The 20,658-nt window shown below is 43.5% G+C and overlaps 1 protein-coding gene across 1 annotated transcript in view; it reads left to right on the forward strand.

Annotated features, from left to right (window-relative positions):
- Nucleotides 1–19,931, forward strand: part of LOC148110670 (uncharacterized) — a 123,207-nt gene extending 103,276 nt beyond the window's left edge. The window contains exon 2 of the mRNA XM_087866054.1: nucleotides 19,474–19,931. Coding sequence (XP_087722180.1) covers nucleotides 19,488–19,931 — 444 coding nt within the window. The 5' untranslated portion in view covers nucleotides 19,474–19,487. The remainder of the gene's footprint in view (nucleotides 1–19,473) is intronic.
- Nucleotides 19,932–20,658: the final 727 nt, after the last annotated feature.

Genomic DNA, 20,658 nt, shown 5'->3' on the forward strand with positions numbered 1-20,658 from the left:
TGAAGCATTGTCCTTGAGTAAGAGAAACTTGTGTCAAGAAGGAGGGGTTGACTTTAGATAGAGGCATGTTGGATTCATCTACAGTATTATTTGGGAAGATAAACTATGTGGTATGTGGGCAGATATGGTTATGGGAGTTTGTGGAATTATTTTCTGATTGCTCCATTTTTCTCCATGAAGTGAGAATCAGCGCCATCAGCTGGGCTTGTTAGATGGTATATATTTTTAAAAACCATGGCTTTTTTACCTTTGGTAACCCCGATGAAGGTGGTAACTATGGCCACAGTAAAGGCACCTCCCTCAAGATTCCTTTTGCTTTAAGTTAAAAGATAGAACACTTGTTCTCATAATTTGTTCAGATGGTGGGGCATCTATAGTTCGTTCATAGTACTTTTTGTAATATAGCATGGAAACAAAGATCTAGTTAACCCAAAATAAATAGTTTATTCCAAGACACTACAAAAAACCCTCCCATAAAACTACAGGTCAATATTCCTGATGAACATAGATGCAAAAATTTTTAGCAAAATATTAACAAGCCAGATTCAACAATACATTAAAAGGATCATACACTGTGATCAAGTGAGATTTATTTCAGGGCTGCAAGGATATCCATAAATCAATGTGATATACCACATTAACAAAATAAAGGATAAAAAAATCATATATCAATAAATGCAGAAAAAGAATTTGACAAAATTTAACAATCATTTATGATAAAAACTCTCAACAAGGTGGGTATAGAGGGAGTATACCTCAGCATGATGAAGGCCATATATGACAAACCCACAGTTAGCATTATACTTAGTGGTGAAAAGCTGAGAACTTTTCTTCTAAGATTAGAAACAAGACAAGGATATTACCTTTTGCCACTTTTATGCAACATAGTATTGGAAGTCCTACCTACAGCAGTTAGGCAAGAAAAAGAAATAAAAGTCATTTAAATTGGAAAGATAGAAGTAAAACTCAGTATTTTCAGATGGCATGATACTATACATAAAAAAGCCCTAAAGCATACACCCAAAACCTGTTAGAACTAACAAATGAATTCAGTAAAGTTGCAGGATATAAAACCAATATACAGTAATCTGTTGCATTTCTATACACTAATAATGAACTACCACATAAATTAAGAAAATAATCCCATTTATAACTGCATCAAAAAGAAAATAACCTAGGAATAAATTTAACCAAGGAGGTGAAAAACCTGCACTCTGAAAGCTCTAAGACATTGATGAAACAAACTGAAGGCAAAACAAATAAATGGAAAGATATACTCTGCTTAGAGATTTCAAGAATCAGTATTGTTAAGATGTCCATAATACTCGTTCCCAAATCTATAGATTTAATGCATCACTATGAAAATATCAATGACATTTTTCATAGAACTAGAACAAAGAATCCTAAAATGCATATGGAACTACAGAAGACCCTGCATAGCCAAAGCAGTCTTGAGAAAGAAGAACAGAGCTGGACGTATCATGCTATCAGACTTAAAACTCTACAACAAAACTGTAGTAACCAAATCAGTATGGTACTAGCACTAAAACAGACATAGATAAATGGGACAGGATAGAGAGCCCAGAAATAAACCCACACTTATATGGCTTATTAGTCTACACCAAAGGAAGCAAAAATAAACAATGGGAAAAAGACAGTATCTTCAATAAATGGCTGGGAAACTGGACAGCTACATGCAAAAGAATGAAACTGGACCACTTTCTTGCACCATATACAAAAATAAATTCAAAATGAATTAAAGACTTAATGTAAGACCCAAAGCCATAAAATTCCTAGAGGAAAACATAGTAAGCTCCTTAACATTGGTCTTAGTGCTTTTTTTTTTCATCTGTCACCTCAAACAAGGACAAAAGCAAAAATAATTAAGTGGAACTACATCAACAAAACAAAACAACCCCGAAAACAAAAATAAAAACCTATTTGCACAGTGACAGAAACCATCAACAAAATGAGAAAGTAGCCTACTGAATGACAGACGATACTTGCAAATGATATATCTGAGAAAGGGTTAACGTCCAAAATATATAAAGAACTCAAACAGCTCAATATAAAAAAAATCCAATGAAAAATGGGTAGAGCTGGGGTGCCTGGGTGGTTTAGTTGGTTAAGCGGCCGACTCTTGATTTCAGCTCAGGTTGTGATCTCAGGGTCCTGGGATCGAGCCCTGAGTTGGACTCCATGCTCAGTTGGGTGTCTGCTTGAGGATTCTCTCTCTCTCTCTCCCTCACCCTCTGCCCCTCCCTGCTCTCACTCCTTCTTTCTTTCAAATGAATAAATAAATTTTTATAAAAAAATGGACAGAGGACCTGAAGAAACATTTTTCCAAAGAAGACATAGAAATGGCCAACAGACACATGACAAGATGGTCAACATAACTATTCATGAGGGAAATGCAAATGAAAGCCACAATGAGCTATCACCTCAATCCTGTTACAATAGCTATTACCAAAAAGACAAGAAATAACACACATGTAAAGGATGGAGAGGAGAAAAGGGAACACTTGTGCACTGTTGATAGCAATGTAAATTGGCACAGCCACTGTGGAAAACAATATGGAGGTTCCTTGAAAAATTAAAAACAGCATTACCATACAACCCAGTAAGTCCACTTCTAGGTATTTATATGAAGAAAACAGAAACACTAATTTGGAAGGACTTATGTATCCCTATGTTCATTGTGGCATTATATTTACAATAGCCAAGGTATGGATGCAATTCAGGTATCCTTTGATAGATGAATGGCTAAAGACGCCACACACACACACCCACAGGAATATTACTCAGCCATAAAAAGCAAGAATTCTTGCCATGTGTGGCAACATGGATGGACATAGAAGGTAGTACACTAAGTAAAATAAGTCAGAGAAAGGCAAATACCATATGATTTCACTTACATATAGAATCTAAAAACAATAAAATAAATGAATAAACAAAACGAAAGAGAAATAGACTCACAGATACAGAGGGAAAACTGGTGGTTGCCAGAGGGGAGGGGAGTGGAGGAATGGATGAAATAAATGAAAGGGATCAAGAGGTACAATGTTCCAGTTATAAAATAAATAAGACATGGGATGCAATATGCAGCAAAGGGAATATCTGTAAAAATTTTGTATGGTGACATATGATAACTAGACTTATTGTGTTGACAATTTCATAATGTATATAAATATCAAATATGTTGTATACCTGAAACTAATATAATATTGTGTTTCAATTATTCTTCAATAGAAAACAATTTTTAAAAAGTTTGTGCTAAAACAAAATCACCTACCATATTCTTATATAGACAAGAGATAACATCTCAAGAATTTACGAAAAACATTACGGGAGAGAAATCTTAACATTGAGAACATTCTTTCCATTAACTAATTTTTCTTCTGGGAATTGGGAGAAGACTGGACTGTTTATTTCAGGAGTAGAACATACCTGTTCAGCCTGCAAAAGCTGCCTAGCTTGAAAACCTCTCTGGTCAGCCTTGCAAAAGGAATGGCTGGGACTTTTAGGGTCATTCAGAGCTCTGAAGATAGGCTTTCTGTCTCTGGATGAGGGAATGGAAGAGCTGACCAAACAGACTGCAAACGGGAAAGGGCAGGTGTCTGTGGAGCTCTCAGAATGTTTCTGCAAGAGGCAGGAGCATCAGCCCCACCTCAATGCCTCCTGTGCTTCCTTTCTGCTCATCGGGTCCCACTAGAATAAAGAGCAGTTAGGACTCAGCCCTGGACCCCTAAGCTGCTCAGCCTCCTGCCTGGGCCAGGTGACTTAGTCTCCTCTTGAGCCCACTAGGAAGGCTCCAGAGAAGGAGGAGAGTGAGAGAAGCTTTTGAATGGGCCATATTAGTGATGCTTAGAATCTGTTTTTAGGACCTGACATCCCTTCCTCTGTCATCATGTCCTTCCTGCCTCCTGCCTAGCTTCTCGGCCTGGGGACTTCCAGATGCAGGCCTGACCATGGGGTCAACCCTTGCCCCTCTTGTCCTGCAGGCAGTTCCCGTGGGTACTGTCCTGGTTCTCAAAAAGCTCTTTCCCCATTGGCTGAGATAAAGTCACCCTGGAGATCCTGGATACTCTCCTAGCAACCATGACAGGACTGGTGGCCACCTCGTTTTTGCAGAGACAGGTGCTCTGGTAACAGGAACAGATCAATTAGCAGCCTGGCGCTAGTGCGCTAATGCTGTCTTATAAACGGCATTAGCTCTTCCCCCCATGCCTCCTATCCCTGCTCTGGTACTCAATTTTTCATTGTTGCTTCAACCACAGGTTTCTGTGGGGATGCACAGGCCATAAGGTTCCTGCAGAGGGCTGACTCTTGACCTCTTTTTATTGTGAAGTCAGTTGTAAAATGCTGCCTTCTCAACACCTATGAAGATCACAGGCTCTGCCCAGATGCCTCAGCGGAGGGGAGGGGCAGTTTAATTCCCATTTCAGCTATTCTTTTCCTCCCTATTTCCTGAGAAACAGGAAAAAGACATGATAAAACTTTATTGTAGGTGATAATAACACTTTCTTCCTTAAAACGTGCTTTCTCATATTTATCTTATTTGATCCTCATAATAAATCTTTTGGAGGCGAGGGCAGTTATCTCCATTTTACAGATGAGGGAACTGAGGTCCAGAGAGGGGGCTGACTTGCTCACTGACATTAAACTGGTCAACAACAAAGCTGGGGATGGTGGAAGGGGCAGAAGGGCCAGAGAGGGCCATCTAAAGCAAAGGTGAACTCTGGAGGGAAGTCTTCCTAGCAGCTGGAACTGGGCAGTGTGGAGTGTGCTGTCCTTCGTTGGGCCTCCCTGAGGGAGACTGGGGCTCCATGGAGCATTAACACCTCTCTGCCTCCCCACCCCAGCCCGGGTCACTTTCACTGTGACAAGTTTCCACTCTGTCTCATTTTCAGGAAAGATGTCTGAGCAACACGGCTGCACCTACTCTTGTATTCGTTTCGGAGGACTTTTTGCTTTGTTAAGCAAAACCAAGCACCTCTTTGACATCCGTATCCCCATCCCTACAGATCGGCCTTTCAGCTTGATCGAAGGGCAAAAGGCAATGGAGAGACAACTAGAAACAGAAGTCTGTTCCTTCCAGGGGGTCCTGCTGTGCAGAACATCACCTCAGGAATTCTGTCTACACTGTGAAGGTGTGGATGTGAGGGAGTGTCCCCTCTGCAGATTCTGGGTGAACCTTGATATTTCAGTGAGTCCCCTCAGGCCGCCTCCTGAATCCCTTAAACATTCATCCTCATATTGTGCCCTTTCTGCCCTTCTTCTGAAGTTGTGGGAGTTGACTCTTCCCAAAATAACCCGAGTCGGAACGTGATGGCTTGCAGGAAAGTTACAATTAGCTTTTCACGGGGAAAAAAAAGCTCAAAGAGGTTTTGTTTTTTTTTTTTAAAGGAAGAGGTGGAGGAAGGAAAAGAAGCCACTGGAAAAAATCTGTGGTCTTCTGAGTCAATTGAGAAAACACTGAATTATTTCAGTGCAGAGCTATTTTGGCAGGAGACATATTGATTTTTGTCTTTTCTTCATTGTTTTTATTGTTGATTACATCCTCTTTTTCTAAAGTGTCAGCAGTGGGCAAAGGCAAATGAATTACTTTTCCCCACAGTCCATTGATTTTTGTGTTGACATACATTGATTTCAGCTCAGAGTAAGAAAGCACATCCTAATAGAGTTATCTAAAGTTGGAATAGTTGCCTTGGGGGCTGTGGGATCCCTGTCAATTGAGGTGTTCAAACATAAGCTGAATGCCTGTGCGGGGAATATTTAGAGCTGACTCAAGCCATGACTGTGAGGATAGCTTAGGTAATCTTTAGTGTCCTCTATTTCACGTTCAACATTAAAACCTTGGATGGCTTACTCGCTTTAGGTAGAGACGGCGTGTTACCCGGGGCAATGTTTCCCACATGGTGGTATGCTGGATGATTTTCACTGGTGAGGATTTACTAATAAAAACAGGAAAAATGTAAAACAACAATAAGATATCATTATACACCCATTATAATGGTAAAAATCCGAAACATTGATAACACCAAATGCTGGCAAGAATTGGAGCAACAGGAACTCTCTTTCATTGCTGGTGGGAATGCAAAATAATATAGCCACTTTGGAAGATAGTTTGGCAATTTCTTAGAAAACTAAATATACCATGTGATCCAGCAATCAAGTTTGTTGGTATTTACCCAAAGGAGCTGAAAATTTATGTCCATACAAAAGCCTGCAGACAGAAGTTTCTAGCAGCTTTATTTGTAAGTGCCAAAACTTGGAAGCAAGATGTTTTTCAGTAGGTCAATGGATAAACTGTGGTAATCAGACAATGGAATATTATTCAGTACCAAAAAGAAATGAACTATCAAGCCATGCAAAGATATGGAGGGATCTTAATTGCATATTACTAAGTGGAAGAGGTCAATCCAAAAAGGCTAAATACTGTGTAATTACAACTATATGACATTCTGGAAAAGGCAAAACTCTGGGGACAGTAAAAAGATAAGTGTTTGCCAGGGGTTGTGGCGGTTAGAAAGGGATGTATAGGCAGAACACGGAGGATTTTTAAGGCAGTGAAAATACTCCGTATAATGCTATGGTGGCTGATACATGTCATTATACATTTGTCCAAACCTACAGAATGTAGGACACCTAGAGTGAACCCTTAAGTAAACTCTAGACTGTAGGTGATGGTGCTTTGTCAATGCGGGTTCATCAGTTGTAACTAATGGACCACTCTGGTGGGGGATGGTGACAATGGGGAAGACTGTGTATGTGTGAGGACAGGAAGTATATGAGAACTCTCTGTGCCTTTTTTCTTTTTAAAGATTGTATTTATTTGTCAGAGAGAGAGCATGCACAAGCAGGGGTAGTAGCAGGCAGAGGGAGAAGCAGAAAGCAGGCTCCCTTCTGAGCAGTGAGCCCAAGGGGGGCTCAATCCTAGGACTCTGGGATCATGCCCTGACTCAAGGTAGATACTTAACTGATTGAGCCATCCAGGCATCCCTCTCTGTGCCTTTCTCGCAATTTTCCTTTGAACCTAAAACTGCTCTAAAAAATAGTCTTTTAAAAAAACTGAAAAAAATAGTAAAAATATAATTAGCATATCAGATCATGATTTTATATATATCATTGGCTAGGATGAAGCTAAGACAATCAATGCCATGGTAACCCACATGAAGACTGCACAGATTACAGGTGGAGTCCTAAGATGTGGCCTTGAATAGTTAAAACCTCCATTGCTGAATTTCAGCCCTAACTGTTCCAAAGAATGAAGAGTTCAGATGATCCAGATAAATAATATGGAATCATATCTACCATATTTCTATGCTGTATCTCAGTGCTCTTTTTGGTGGTACATTATGTTGCGGATTTGAATTTGCGCAGCCGTAAAACTCAGGTTATAAAAATGTAGCTATCCTTAGTTCCAGAAGCTTGTTTGATTTCTGAGTCCCCAGCTACATTAATGGAAAACAACTTGATTTTTACAAATTTATGTTTTTCCTTAGTTCTAGCCAGACGTTTTCTCGTTAACTCATGATGTATCATTCTTTTTTAAAAACTTAAGTAATCTACACCTAAGGTGGGTCTCAAACTCACAACCCCAAGATCAAGAGTTGCATGCTCTACCAACTGAGCCAGCCAGGCACAGTTAACCAATGTGTTTTCTCCTACCCCTTCTTTCTTGGAGCTTACATGACCTGTTATTAGGCCAGAACATCAAGCTCAAATGTCACTTTCTCAATGAGGCCTCCCCTGACCACGCTATTTAAATTGCAACCCACCCCAACTCCCACCCTCTCTGCCAGGCCCATTCTTACATAATGCACATTCTCAGTTTAAATATCCTGTCTTTTAAGCAACCTCCCCAACTCCCCAGGGCCCTTTGTGGACTCCCAAAGCACCTTATTCTTTGTTCTCATTTGAGCACTTATCACAGTGACCTGTCAGCATCTATTTACTGATCTGTTTTTGGCCCTGATGCTAGTGCAATGCTTGGCATATAATAGGTACTCATCATAAGTGTGTTGAATAAATAAGTGATTGGATGAATGAGTGAATGATTCAGTTCATTAAAAAAATATTAAAGACTGCTGAGAGGATTAGCTAGAAGGCTTGTAAAGCCTTCAGTATGGTCCTTGGTCCAAAAAGAGGTAATTTGTATTTATAATTTATATGATAAGGAAGGTCTTGCCACAGAGCTTCCATATTGTCTATAGAGTTCAACTAGTCCCAGCGAAAATGGCCCTGATTTTATATAGGAGAAATCAGACTAAAACGCTTGGAAAAGATAATTGGATGGAAAGGGTGGTCTTATGTTTGCAAGGTGTCAGCAGTTTCTCACACATGACTAGCAGAGAACCCTCTTCTTGCCTCACCTCCTGTTATCACTGCCTGGCTGTCAAAGAGCCTACCCAGCTCCCTGGAGCACTGGCACCTTAGAACGTGCTACTGAATTTCAGTGATTTTGATTTCACGTCTAACTGAGAGCCTGGTGCTGGGGGAACTCAGGTGTCGGGTGGCAAAAAGAGGTAGAAGAAAGACAGGATGAACTACCTGGTAGCATGTGTGTGGTGACTACATGGTCCAGCCTTTCTGGTGCCTCCCAATTTCATATAATTCTATTTTTTTCAACATAGGTCACTATATGAGACATTCCATATATATAAAACTTTGCAAATCAGAAAAAAATCTTTTCCCAGCAGTTTTAATTTTTGGATAGAATTTGTCATAATCATGGGGAATTTTTTGTAGATCATCGTAAAGATAGGTGGGAATTTGGCCACAGCCAGAGGGCAGTGTAAGGACCATGACAGCTGGAGGGTGGATGTGAAAGGTGGTGAGAGAGAGCCCAGGGACCAGGAAAGGAGGTGGAGGGATCCCAAGACTCATTCTGTCTATTTCCTCCTTGTTTTATCCCAGAACAGATCAGTTCCTTGATTCTTGTCAGGGAATGATGTGATCTCAAGTGTCACTCCCCTTTTTCTACACATCGGGGCAGTGGTGCTGCCTGGGGAGGCCTGGTACTATGTGCCAAGCCAGGAGCATGCTCTGCCCCCACACAGTGCTGTGCTTATTCAGAGAGTGCCGCTGACCACAGCTCTTCATCTGCTACCCAGACCTGCATGAGGACACAAAGCCAGGCCTGGGGGAGGGGCTGGGTACAATTCATCACCAACATGCAGGACTTTACCCCTTCAACATAAATGTACATGGTACACACAGTCACTAAAACATGCAGATGCTCAAAAAAGAAAAAAAAAAGAAAAGAAAAGAAAGAAAAGAAGAAAAACACAGATGGTCTCGTACCCAAGGAATAGGACCATTTGAGACCCCATCCACTTTCAAAATACTGCTTCCCAGAGAGACATTAGTTAGGAATCAGATACTGAAGTCCAGAGTCAGTGTTTACGAGCGAGGTGACCTTGTTTAACTTTCCATTATTAATGATAATAGTGATAATATTTATCTTATAGGGTGGTTAATAAACATGAATTTTTGGTCCTGAATATGAGTTCAATAAGTGAAAGTTATCCTTACCATTATTGTCATAGTCCTACCGTTCTTAGAGCCCAGTACGGTGCAGTGGATGACAGCATGGCATTCGGAGTCAGTCAGCCATGGATCAAATACTCTACTACTTAATGATAGTGGGACCCTGACATTGGGGATATTACTTAACCCTTTTTTTAAGTCTCAGTTTTCTCATTTATAAAGCAGAGTTAATAATATTTGTTTCATTAGATTTTTTAAGAATTATATGAATTCTTAAGATTTATTGCATGAAAAGCCCTTACTGCAATATCTAGAATTTAAAAACTCGATAAATATCAGCCATTATATTTAGTGATGACGGTGATGGTGGTGGTAGTGCCTACTATGACCACTAAATCTTTTTATACTGTATTTAATTGCAACAAGTCCTTTTCCATATAATCCAATTGCAGTGCGTCCTTCTCTACCTAGTACTTACTGCTCGCTTAATTGAATTTAGCTTTATTCCATTTGGGTTGAGTCATTTTCCCATTATATGAAGGATTCTTAGAATCCTAGTCTCAATAATTTTATGCAAGACTGAAGTTCCAGTGTCTATGTATAACAAATGAATTACAACCAAAAACATCTAGAGGAGTATAAGGAACTTTCCCCCTGCTGTGGCCAACACAATTAAATGGTTTTGCGGGCTTGTGGAGTAGTAAATCTTATTGTGTGGAGGATGTGGGGGCTCCTGCAGTTAGGATGCTCTGGGGTGGAAGTAACAGAAGACGTAAATCAATGGGCTTCAGCCATCAGGAACTGTATTGCCTCATATTGCTAGTGGTGTAGAAGTGGGGAGGCTTCCAGGTTGGCTGAATCTGGTGGCTTTCTCTCCACTGCCTGTGATTCTCTTGGCCCTGCTTCCCTCCATGTGGTGGCTTCATCCTTAGGTTGGTGGTGAGGTGGTGGCAGAAGTTCCCCCATTTATATCTGTGCAGGACAGCGTCCAGATGCAATTCCCTTAAAACTTTCCTTTAAAAGTTGGGAGAATTTTCTTAAAAGCCCCAGTAAGCCTTACCTCACACTTTATTGGCCTTACGTGGGTCATGTGCCCTGTTCTTAATTAACCACTGGCAAAAGGATGGGATTATCCTGACTGGCTTAATCTAGCTAGAATCCACCTGGAGCTGGAGCCCATTGCCCAAACTGTCTAGATACAGCACAAGGGTGGGGGATGGAAGGGTCTTGAAGAGGTAACGGTAATGCTTACTGTGAGGTTTTTTTTAGCTTGTTGGAGGTATGCAGGCACTTTCAGTTTGGTTGTAATTGTTGGTCTAATCTTGTAAGTGGTCTGTGTCATACTGCATAACTCCAGGGGACACCAGTCTGAGATGCATACCTGGGATTGCCAACATTGTACTCTGTGTGTATTTGTTGAGCAAAAAATCCTTCAGGTCATGTTATCTCTGGAAGTGCAAATTTTGTTCTCAATGAATTCTTTGGCTTCAATAAACAGGTTAATTATAATATCATTATTAGTAATTATGTGATGAAATACACAATAAATGACAAGAAAACACATAAATATGAACAGAGTACAGAGATGAGGGTGGGATGAAGAAAAGAGCCTAAAAGCTTTCAGAGACCACATATGCTTTGGAGGCATCAGTGTGTCCTTCTTCCATTTCCACCGGTGCTTGAGTGTCCAACTCTTAACCTGTCATCTTTCTACTTGGTGGCAGGCTTCTTTGTAACTTCCATATCTTTGATCACAGCTGAGAAGGTGGCTGGACAGAGGCTGGGCTCTGAGACAGATCTGACATCTAGACTTGGCCCCCAGGAGGAGCCAGCACCGGCAGACAGATGGACTGCCAGCACCACAGATGCTCATGCCTGGTTAAAATGCAAAGCCCCTTAAGGGTTATAGGCTTGTCCTTCTTCCTGGGGTCACACTGTGGAGGCCTTGAATGCCAGGCTCAGGGCTTTGCACTCATTTCTTTATGTGGTACTTCAGACTAGCTCTCCCAGTGCAAATAGCATTCCCTGCTTAGAGCTGCGGAGAGAGGGGCTGCTGAGCTGGTGCCTTTGAAAGCCTGCAGTGGTATTAGGACCCCGATCAGGGAGGAGATTCCGTCTGGCTGCACCAACACTGCTGTCTCCCCCCCATAACTTTACCGCAGCTGTAACTTACTTTTCTTTAAAACGGGCTTCCAAGGAAATCAATTCAAGTAATCTGGGTCTGCGTGGGTGGGAAGGATATTATCAGGCTCTAGTTGGAGATTCCTGGTGCTCCTGGGACTGACACTTGAGAAGTGTTTTGATGGAAAAGAGGCTCTTGGAGAAGTTTCTGCAGCACTGTGGATTCTGTTGTCTAAGCCTGATGCTGCAGTGGTTTGGACCTTTCAGGGCGTACCCGTGGTCTCCTAGATGCTTGCCCACCAGGCCTTCTTTGTCCCCGGTCAGGCAGCTGTGGCACCTTGACTCTGTTTCTGCAAGTCCGAGGGCTGGAGGCATGTGTTTTCTCTACAGCGGTAACCGCTACTGACTCCTGGCGGGTTTTCCTTCCAGAGACTCTCTGAGGAGTGGTATTCTGTTCTTCGGTTTCAACTCCCCTTTGGGTCCTCAAAAAAAGTTCTTTTTTTATCTTTGTCTGTCTGTCTGTTTATGTCTGGGTGCTTTAGGGAAGTAGAAGGAGTAACAGAAGTAACAAATTCCAGAAAAGTCACAAATGCTCAAGAAATCTCAAGATACTCTTGCAGAAGTAATTCTTGCTTTACATTAAAAAGTTACTGTGCTAAAATACAACAACAACAAAACTGTACTGGGCCTAACCCCTTGGGTTTCTTCCTGGACTCCTGTTGTGGTATCATAGAGAGTTTCCAGTGCCTTTCTCAGTCCCCAGCACGTAGTGGGTGCTCAATAAATGTTTGTTGAATGAATCTATTGTATTTTTCTCTGATGATTTCTGCACGGTCATGTATTAAGTCCCCTTTCCTTATTAAAGAGTTTTTCTTCCCTTCTTTAAGTCAGGCAGATCCTGTGGAAGTTTGAAACAGCTTCTAAAGTGGAAGAGTAAAATTGAATATTTAAGCAAATTCGAAAGTTGCAAGTAAAGGCCCCTTAAAACCACTTCTGTTCACTCAAGTGTAGTTGTAAGGATTTCTGCAGAAGGTAACTCTTAAAGAGGACTAATTTACCACAGTAGCAAAATTATAGTATGGGAAAATGCAGAGCATCTTTTCTCTCTGCCTCCTGCCCCTGCCCTTGCTCTCCTCCTATGCATTCCTTCCTTTTATAAATATTTACTGAATGCCTGTCAGGGCTGGTGCTAGGGATACAGTGGTGAATAAAGCAAGTGTGGTTTCTGCCTTCATGTAGCTAAAAGGCTAGTATGTAAGGAGGTGTCATTAATCAAGGGACTGTAGAGATAGATAAGTCTGTGATGTGAGTCTGCTCTGTAGTTGATTAGGACTCAGCCACATTTTACATTTTTGAGGTCTTGCTTTCCAAAGCATCAAGATCCTTTGGTGAATTGATTGTCGTGTTTAGGGTTTCTCTTTTTTCTTTTACAGAAATCTGTTTCTCTATCTCTGTACACATTATGAAGTGGCTGATTTTCAGCAATTCATTAATACCCCATTAGACTGGTCAATATTCAGTGTATTTGATATATTTGTAAATATTTGCCTTTGTATTTACTTTTGTGGTTATATCATAATACAAGTAGTAATAGTATAATGGAGATTGCTAGTGCTTATTAATATTGGTTTTCTCCTCTTCTTACTTGGCACGCAAGTAGCCTGTATTTTTGCTTTCCTTCAGTTAAGCGGGGTCAGGTCATAGAGTTCTGGCTAATGAAATATGGCATAAGTAGTACACACCACTTCTAAGTCTGGCCTCTAGACCTCTTGCAAGATCCCCCAAGCTCTTTTTCTTTGTGTCCAGGCTGAAGAAAAAAATCTAGTGGAGGACTCCTGAGGCTCTAGGCTCAGGTATTAGCTGCCTGTTTTTGTAAATAAAGTTTTATTGAAACACAGCCACACCCATTTGTTTATGTATCTTCTATGGCCCTTTTTACTACAAAGACAGGGTTGAATAGTTGCCACTGAGACCTCATGGCCTGCAAAGCCTAAAATATTTACTATCTGGCCCTTGAGGGTAGAAATTTGCCATCCTTAGGGGCTGACAGAGTCACTGAATGAGACAGTTCTGGGTCCCTGAGTGACTGTGTGGAGCAGAGCCTATCTTTCCCATCTTCCAGGCCAGTTTGTGTTATTAGATGGTGACATGACAAAGAAATAAACCTTGACTATCTTAAGCCACAGGTATTTTGGGGTTGTTTACTAGCATTTTTTTAAAAAAATAAGACATTTTACATAATAAAAATGACAGCTAACATTTATTGGGCATTTTTATCAGGTGCTGTTTTATATGCTTCTATATTCATTTTTCACAACAACCTTATGAAGTATCTACTCTTAATGACCATTTTACAGATGAGGAATAGAAGGCTGTATAATTTGCCCATGGATTCAGTTGGTGAGAGGGAAGCTTGGATTGATACCCAGGCAGCCTGGCTCTAGTGTGCAGGCTTTAATCTCTACTCTTTGTTCCATATTTGTATGACTTAACAGTCTCCAGGTTCTTTCCCAGCTGCTATCTTATTTGATTCCCAGGACAGATTTTTGCAGGACAGGTTGTATTATTATCCTCATTGTTCAGGTGAGGAAACTGACCTAGAGCAGTGTATTGCAAAGGTTACTTGACTAGCAAGTGGAAGAACTGTACCCTGAACCCAGAGATCCTGACAGCGGATCATGGGCTCTTTTGACTCCTCCTCAGGGATTCTGGTGGTCTTAGTGATCACTCTGTGTTTGAAGCAGAGTGTTTTCCTTGGGTCTTGGTTTACATTCAAAATGCACCAGCCTGTCAAATTGCAGTTGGACATTAGCCCATCCTTGAACAGTCACCATAACAACACAGACATATGGAGAAGAATGTGGGATGGGCAAAAACCGATGCCAGTCTAGGGGAGGATAGAGTTTTGCAAGGAGTGGGGGTGGGTCAAGGAACTCCTCTGGGTATGTAGATCCAGACTGAAAGTGGGTGAGAGGGACACTGACCTAGGGGCTTTAAATATCTTAATTCACCTGGGACAGCACCTCTTATCAACTTAGTACAACTTTTCATAACTCTATGGTGTTTTTAGGACAGTGTTTCTTAAGACATGATTAAAGGAGGAGATGCTTATTAAAACTACAGATTCCTGAGTGCACCCAAGATTTATTGTATGAGAATCTCTGGAGGGAGGTCCCAGGAATCTGCATTTTAGAAAACAAGCAGTGTAGATGATTCTGATGTACCCTTGTAAGGATTGAGAACCACAGCCTTAGGAGGTCACAGAAGATGAAAATAATGTCCAGCTTTTGTTCCTCCCTTGTGGTTGGGTAGCAAGCTGACTAGAAAAGAAAAATTCTTGGATAAATATTTCTGCACCGGGAATGTCTTCTCTCTGAACAGGAGGGTGAGGACTCTGAGTAGGGTCATTCTCTGCCTTTCCTTTTGCTGGACAGAAAACCCATGAACTCTATGAATTCTCTTTTCTAGAGGATCATTTTTAGAGAGGAACTCAGTATGACATCTCTGTTGTGTAGTATCATATTTTAAAAACTATGTCCCTCTTATGAGTTTTCATTTCCAGCAGCTGGGGATTGGGGCCCTTCTGTTCTCTTCTTGTGCAGGGCAGGCAGAGGGAGCAGAGTCAGGAGAATTTCAGGGCCCCCACCCACCTTTTAGTCCCATTTCTGCCCACCATCTCCCAACCCATGCTACTTGGTGGTATATGTAATGGAGACTTCCTCCTCCTTGCTGAACTCAAGACTTTCAGGATATGAAGATAGTACATTCACAAGAGTATGAGCTTTGTTGGCTTCCTGGTATATCCATTTTTCAGAAGGTGATTGGAGGATGCACATAATCTGGAGGAATGAGAAAGTGAGCAATGAAGGGGTGGGAGTGGGATGGGCATGAATCCATTGAGAGAAGGATACATGTCCTTGGCACAGTGGACTCCCCTGCTAGGCCTGGGAGGCACAGACAAGCCAACGGGATGCATGGACCATTATTTCTGAAGCAATCAAAAATAGAAGAATAAAAGTTAAAACTCTTAATAGGATATAAAGGGATGGATGGTGCAAATGGCATAAAATTCCTCCATGGAGGAAGATCTCAACTCCAACTCTGGAAGGGTGAGAGGAGTGAAGACTTCCTTACCGTGCTACTTCATGTGGACTGGGAAGTAAGGGAAGGGTTCTAAATGGGGCTGCTGGATTTCAAATAAGTCATTTTTCCTCCTCAGGACCTCTATAATTAAAAAACCCCACCATCTGCCCATTAGCCAAACAAAGCAATAAAGAGTAAGAAGAGAGGTGGGTGGGAAGGAAGGGTTAGAGGAATAAGACAGGTGCCCTTGGAGATTTCACTAGCTTATTCTTGGGCCGGTATCTCAGAGCCACAAGGCCTGTTTTCCTTTAACTGGGGACTAGGGGTGGGGACCACAGGACCACAACTTTTCCCTCAGGAATAGTCTTTTTAATTTTATTATTTATTTATTTACTTACTTATTTTTTATTTTTATTTTTTTTAAGGAAGCTTCTCATTTGGCATGTCCACCCTCAATTTTGTCTTATGGGTCTCCATTTCCTTTTTTTGCCTGCTGTTGTAGAACGTGCCCCAATGGACATAGACTGAGTAACAATAATGGAGCCCAAGAGATGCATTTGAAAGAGCAAAGTTCACAAAAGTTTATAAAGTTTTATCAGAACACAATCACACACATTTGTTTACATATCGTCTGGTTGTTTTCATGTTATAACAACAGAACTTGAGTACTTGCAACAAAAATCACATGGCCTACAACATCTGAAATATTTATTATCTGGTCCTTTCTAGAAAGATTTGTCAGCCCCTCTAGATCTAGAGATCTCACACTGCATTTAAATGCTTAGCCTCAAAGGGACACACATCACTCTACTCAGAACTTATTGGCCAGAATGGTCCCATGATCCCACTCAAGCACAGGAGGCCAGGAAGTGCATCCTACTATTACCCAGAATGCGGGATAACTAGAATATATGGCAAACAGTACTAATGACCACCACAACAACCTACTATGTGTTGACCTCAAAACTGGGTGCTGGATATAGAAAGATAAGACAAAATCCCTGATCTCAAGGAACTCAAGGAATTCCAGAATTTGGGGGATGGGCAGGAGGAAGGCTAACTATAGAGTAGATTCAAGTGTCTTTCCTTGGAATGTGTAGACTCCATCTCGTTGAAATTGCTTGAGATAGAAGATGTTTTTCTCAGTTTGATGATAGCCAGACCTGGGGACTGGCCGGCTTGGCAGGCAGTGGGGGCGACAGATTCCCCTGACAAACATTTATATCAATAATAGAAGGGTTGTTTAACAGGAATTCTTAAAGGAAAGATGAGATAATTTCATGTTTTGATATTCGTAAAATTGATTCTGTTGAAGCAGAGCTCTGCAGTGCATATCATTGTGCTGTAATTTTGGCAAAGATGTGATTCAGATTGGCAAAGTGTCTGTGAAGGGGAAATCCAGTAAGGAGAGCGAGAGCAGGCTGGGCCAGGAAGCAGATGCCGGGAGCTAGGTCCTGGGGGCCTGGTGAGAGCCAGGACTGTGGCCCAGGAGCCTTGGCCGTGGAGGAACATGAGGAAGAGGAGGCTGCGGGTGGCAGAACCTTAGAGGGCTAGAGATTCTGGTAGTGCTGAAGCCTGTGGAGGGAGTGGGAGCACCCCGAGGACGGGTGTGTGCATGTGTGTGGTGAGGGAGAGACATTTAAACATCGTAGGAATGAAGGATAAATTTAAAATCCATCAAGCAGAGTTGAGACAGAATGACAACGTGAAGATCATGAATCACTCTTTCTAGGGACCCACCCAACTGTCTGCAGATTTTGAAATGTATTTTTCCCTTCATTTTTCCTCCCTACCAAGCTTATCCTGGACGCTTTACCTTCTTCCCCCTGCTCCTTGGACCCAGGCTTGGTGGCTGACGGTCTAGCACTGACCAGCGCCTCCAGCTCAGCATCACCGAGGCCTTGGGGTGTGACGCTGGCAGGGCTGGGGAGACCAGGCCGGATGCTGGAAATAGAGGAGGGAACAATGAGGAGGATATTGAATGCCCTCTCCAGGGAAGTCAGGCTCTCTTCATTGTTCACATCAGCTTTATCACATATGCAGGGGACCATCCTGGCTTTTGCTTGCCACCTGTTATCTTAGTGTAATGTGGAGTGGGCTGGGAGAGGCATCTGTTTATTCTGCTTCATGTGGTAGAGGCAGTGTGGTCAATATAGTGGGACAAATTATGAGCCAGGATTTGAAACCCGAGCTGTGTCCCAGCTCTGACTTTGAGTGGTAGTGTGACCCTGGGCAACTCTCTAGGTCTCTGCACCTCAGCTTCCTCACCTATCAAACGGTATGGCTGTCCCATGAAGATTCCTGCCCATTGTAATATTCTTTGTTTTTGTGACTTTCAGTTCAGACCAGGGGAGGTGGCGGTGGGGTCTGGAGGGTAGCATTCTGGGAGGACACCTCCCTGGGGGACTAGCACAGTCCCCAGTACATAGTGGATGCTCACTAAGCACTGGTTGAGTGATCTGGATGCTAGGGCTTCTCTGAGCGTGTAGAGCATGCGGCACTGCTTAGTGCCAAGGGGCCACGTGTGTGCCACTTGTGGTCACTAGAGGTGTGGTTTAGAATGTGGTTGGGGAGGAGGCCAGGGATTCAGGGGTTGGGCTCTTGGCTGGAAGGGAGATAGCAAGCAGCTATCTCAAAATGGTGGTAGGTTCAGGTCCTCTCATGTCAGAAGGTCTGTCCCCCAGACCTCAGACTTGCTATGGGAACTCTTCTGGATCCTTCAGTTCCCTAAATCCTCTCTGCACATGCTCTTCCTTTTGTCAGTAATCCTCTCCCATTCCTCACATGGCAAGCTCTGTTTAAACCCAGCGTAATGATCATCTCCTCCATAAAGCCCTTCCAGCCACCCCCAGATGGGCTCCGGTGCCCCTACTGTGAGCTCATACAGCAACTGGGGCTGCCTCAATCATAGCACCTCATGTCGTGTGGTCAAAGTGGATGTTTTTCCTGTTTCTCCCATGAGGAGGATGTGGACTAAATCCAGCTCATGTCAGTGTGCCCAGTGCCTGGCGCTGTGCCTGGCACATGGTAAGCCCTCAGTCGGTGTTGACTGAATGAGTATGTCTTTCACCCCCAAATCTGGCCATATCCTCCTTGGCATGGAAAGGGAAAGTGAGGCTCAAGGACATTAGCAGAGGCACCAGATGCCACACATGCTCCCCAGGTCCTGCGCTAGATGCACGCATTAGGAAAGGAGGAAGGAACCTGTACACAGGACCCAGATCTCAAAGACAAGTCGCTGCGGCTGGTGTGGAGGAGAGAGTGTGAGAATCAGGGCAGCAGGTGGTGGGTGGGATTTCCCTAGAGGAGTCAGGACACTGGGGAATGGGTTAGAGAGATTCTTTCACCTGGAATGGGAGAGAACAGGCAGCTAGCTGTCAGAGGCTGGAGCCCAGAAGGATGGCCTTTGGAGTTCTTCTCTTGATGTAGCGGTACCCTGAGACATTCAGTACATTGCATCTAATTATTTCTTTAACCTCTGTCTTCTGCACTAGACTGTGAAGTCCATGGGACAGAAATTAAGTCTACTTTGTTTAACTCTGCATACTCACACTTGGCACCCAGCCTGGTCCACAGTGGATGCTCCCAAGTTCAACGATCATTTGCGGTGTCCCTACTGGGTGCCAGTTTCTGGGCCAGGCCTGGGACATAGCACTGTTTCAGCCACAAGCTTTGACGTCATTAACCTCTTTCTTTTCTCTATTCCCCTCGTGCCCACTCCTCCCTGCCCTCCCGCCCCTCCCACCCTTATCTCTCGCCCCCTTCCACCCCGCGCAGAGCAATGTTCTGGGATGGTGCCCGAGATGCGTGGACTGAGCCCAGGCCGCAGGCTGCCCGAGCCCGCCCCCAGCCCCGCCGCAGGCGGGAGCCCTGAGCCCTGGGCCTCAGGCCGCCACCGCCACGTCCTGGCCCTGCCTGAGGAGGAGGCATGGCGGCCCCAGCAGTGCTCCCTGCTCGAGACCGACGCCTCGGACGAGGTGGGCATGCTGCCGGCCTCCCCGCGCGCCGCCGCCGCCGCCGGCTTCGACAACTTCTTCCCGGTGCAGGAGGGCGAGGGCCCGGGTTGGGAGGGCGGCGCGGCCCTGGAGGCCGGCTCCAGCCCTTTCCTCCCGGTGAGCCCCGAGGTGATGAAGCGGCGGCGCGGGGGCCTCATCGAGCAGCGAGACATCATCAAGGCCCACGAGGCGCACAAGATGCAGAGCACCCCGCAGGCCCGTCGCAAGGAGTGGGAGTGAGTACGGGGAGGCGGGAGTGGGGACTCATGGGGGCAGCGCAGCAGCGGGGTGAGGATGGGGTGGGTGTGGGAAAGGGTGGGCCCCGGGAGTCTGTGCGTTTGTCGCTGCTGACTCTAAAGAGGGGTTTGACTCATTGAGTGAGGTCCCTGCGGGCAGCCGGGAGGGACGTCACTAACCAGCTGTAGGCTGCGTCCAATCTCACTGAGGTCTACAACTGTCAGATGGGGGGGCCATCGGGCTTGACCTCAAAAGCATACCTAGTTTACTGAGATCTGGAGAAAGAACTGGGGTGTTTCATACTCTGAGCTTCCCTGAAAAGAGGAACTCTAAAAAACGATGGAGAAGTCACCAAAACATGAACCATCAATCTCATCTTTTCTTCTGGAATTGTAGCTAAATTTACTCTTTCTAATGTCATCCTTAGGTGAATGATTACATTTTGGGGCAAGTGGTGGAAGAGATTGTGGTCCCCCTGACTTTATCTCTGATCTTTTTGGATAGAGCAAAAGGATTTATGTTCTTAGATTGCCTTTAACCCAATTCACACTTCTTGAGAACTTGGGCTTTATTCCAAGGAGCCCCACATTAAAGGAAGAGCATGTTTCATTTGATTCTCATTTGACACTCCAGGCTTATACCCCACCTAGGGACTTTGTTTTGTCTTGGATGCCAGTGTACCTTCTGTATGTTTGCATGTCTTGTGGTCTATATGTCTTTAGCTCCTCTT

Source organism: Ursus americanus, chromosome 2 (assembly GCF_024610735.1).
Source record: "Ursus americanus isolate L20-20 chromosome 2, mUrsAme1.1.p, whole genome shotgun sequence".
Classification (NCBI taxonomy): Eukaryota; Metazoa; Chordata; class Mammalia; order Carnivora; family Ursidae; genus Ursus; species Ursus americanus.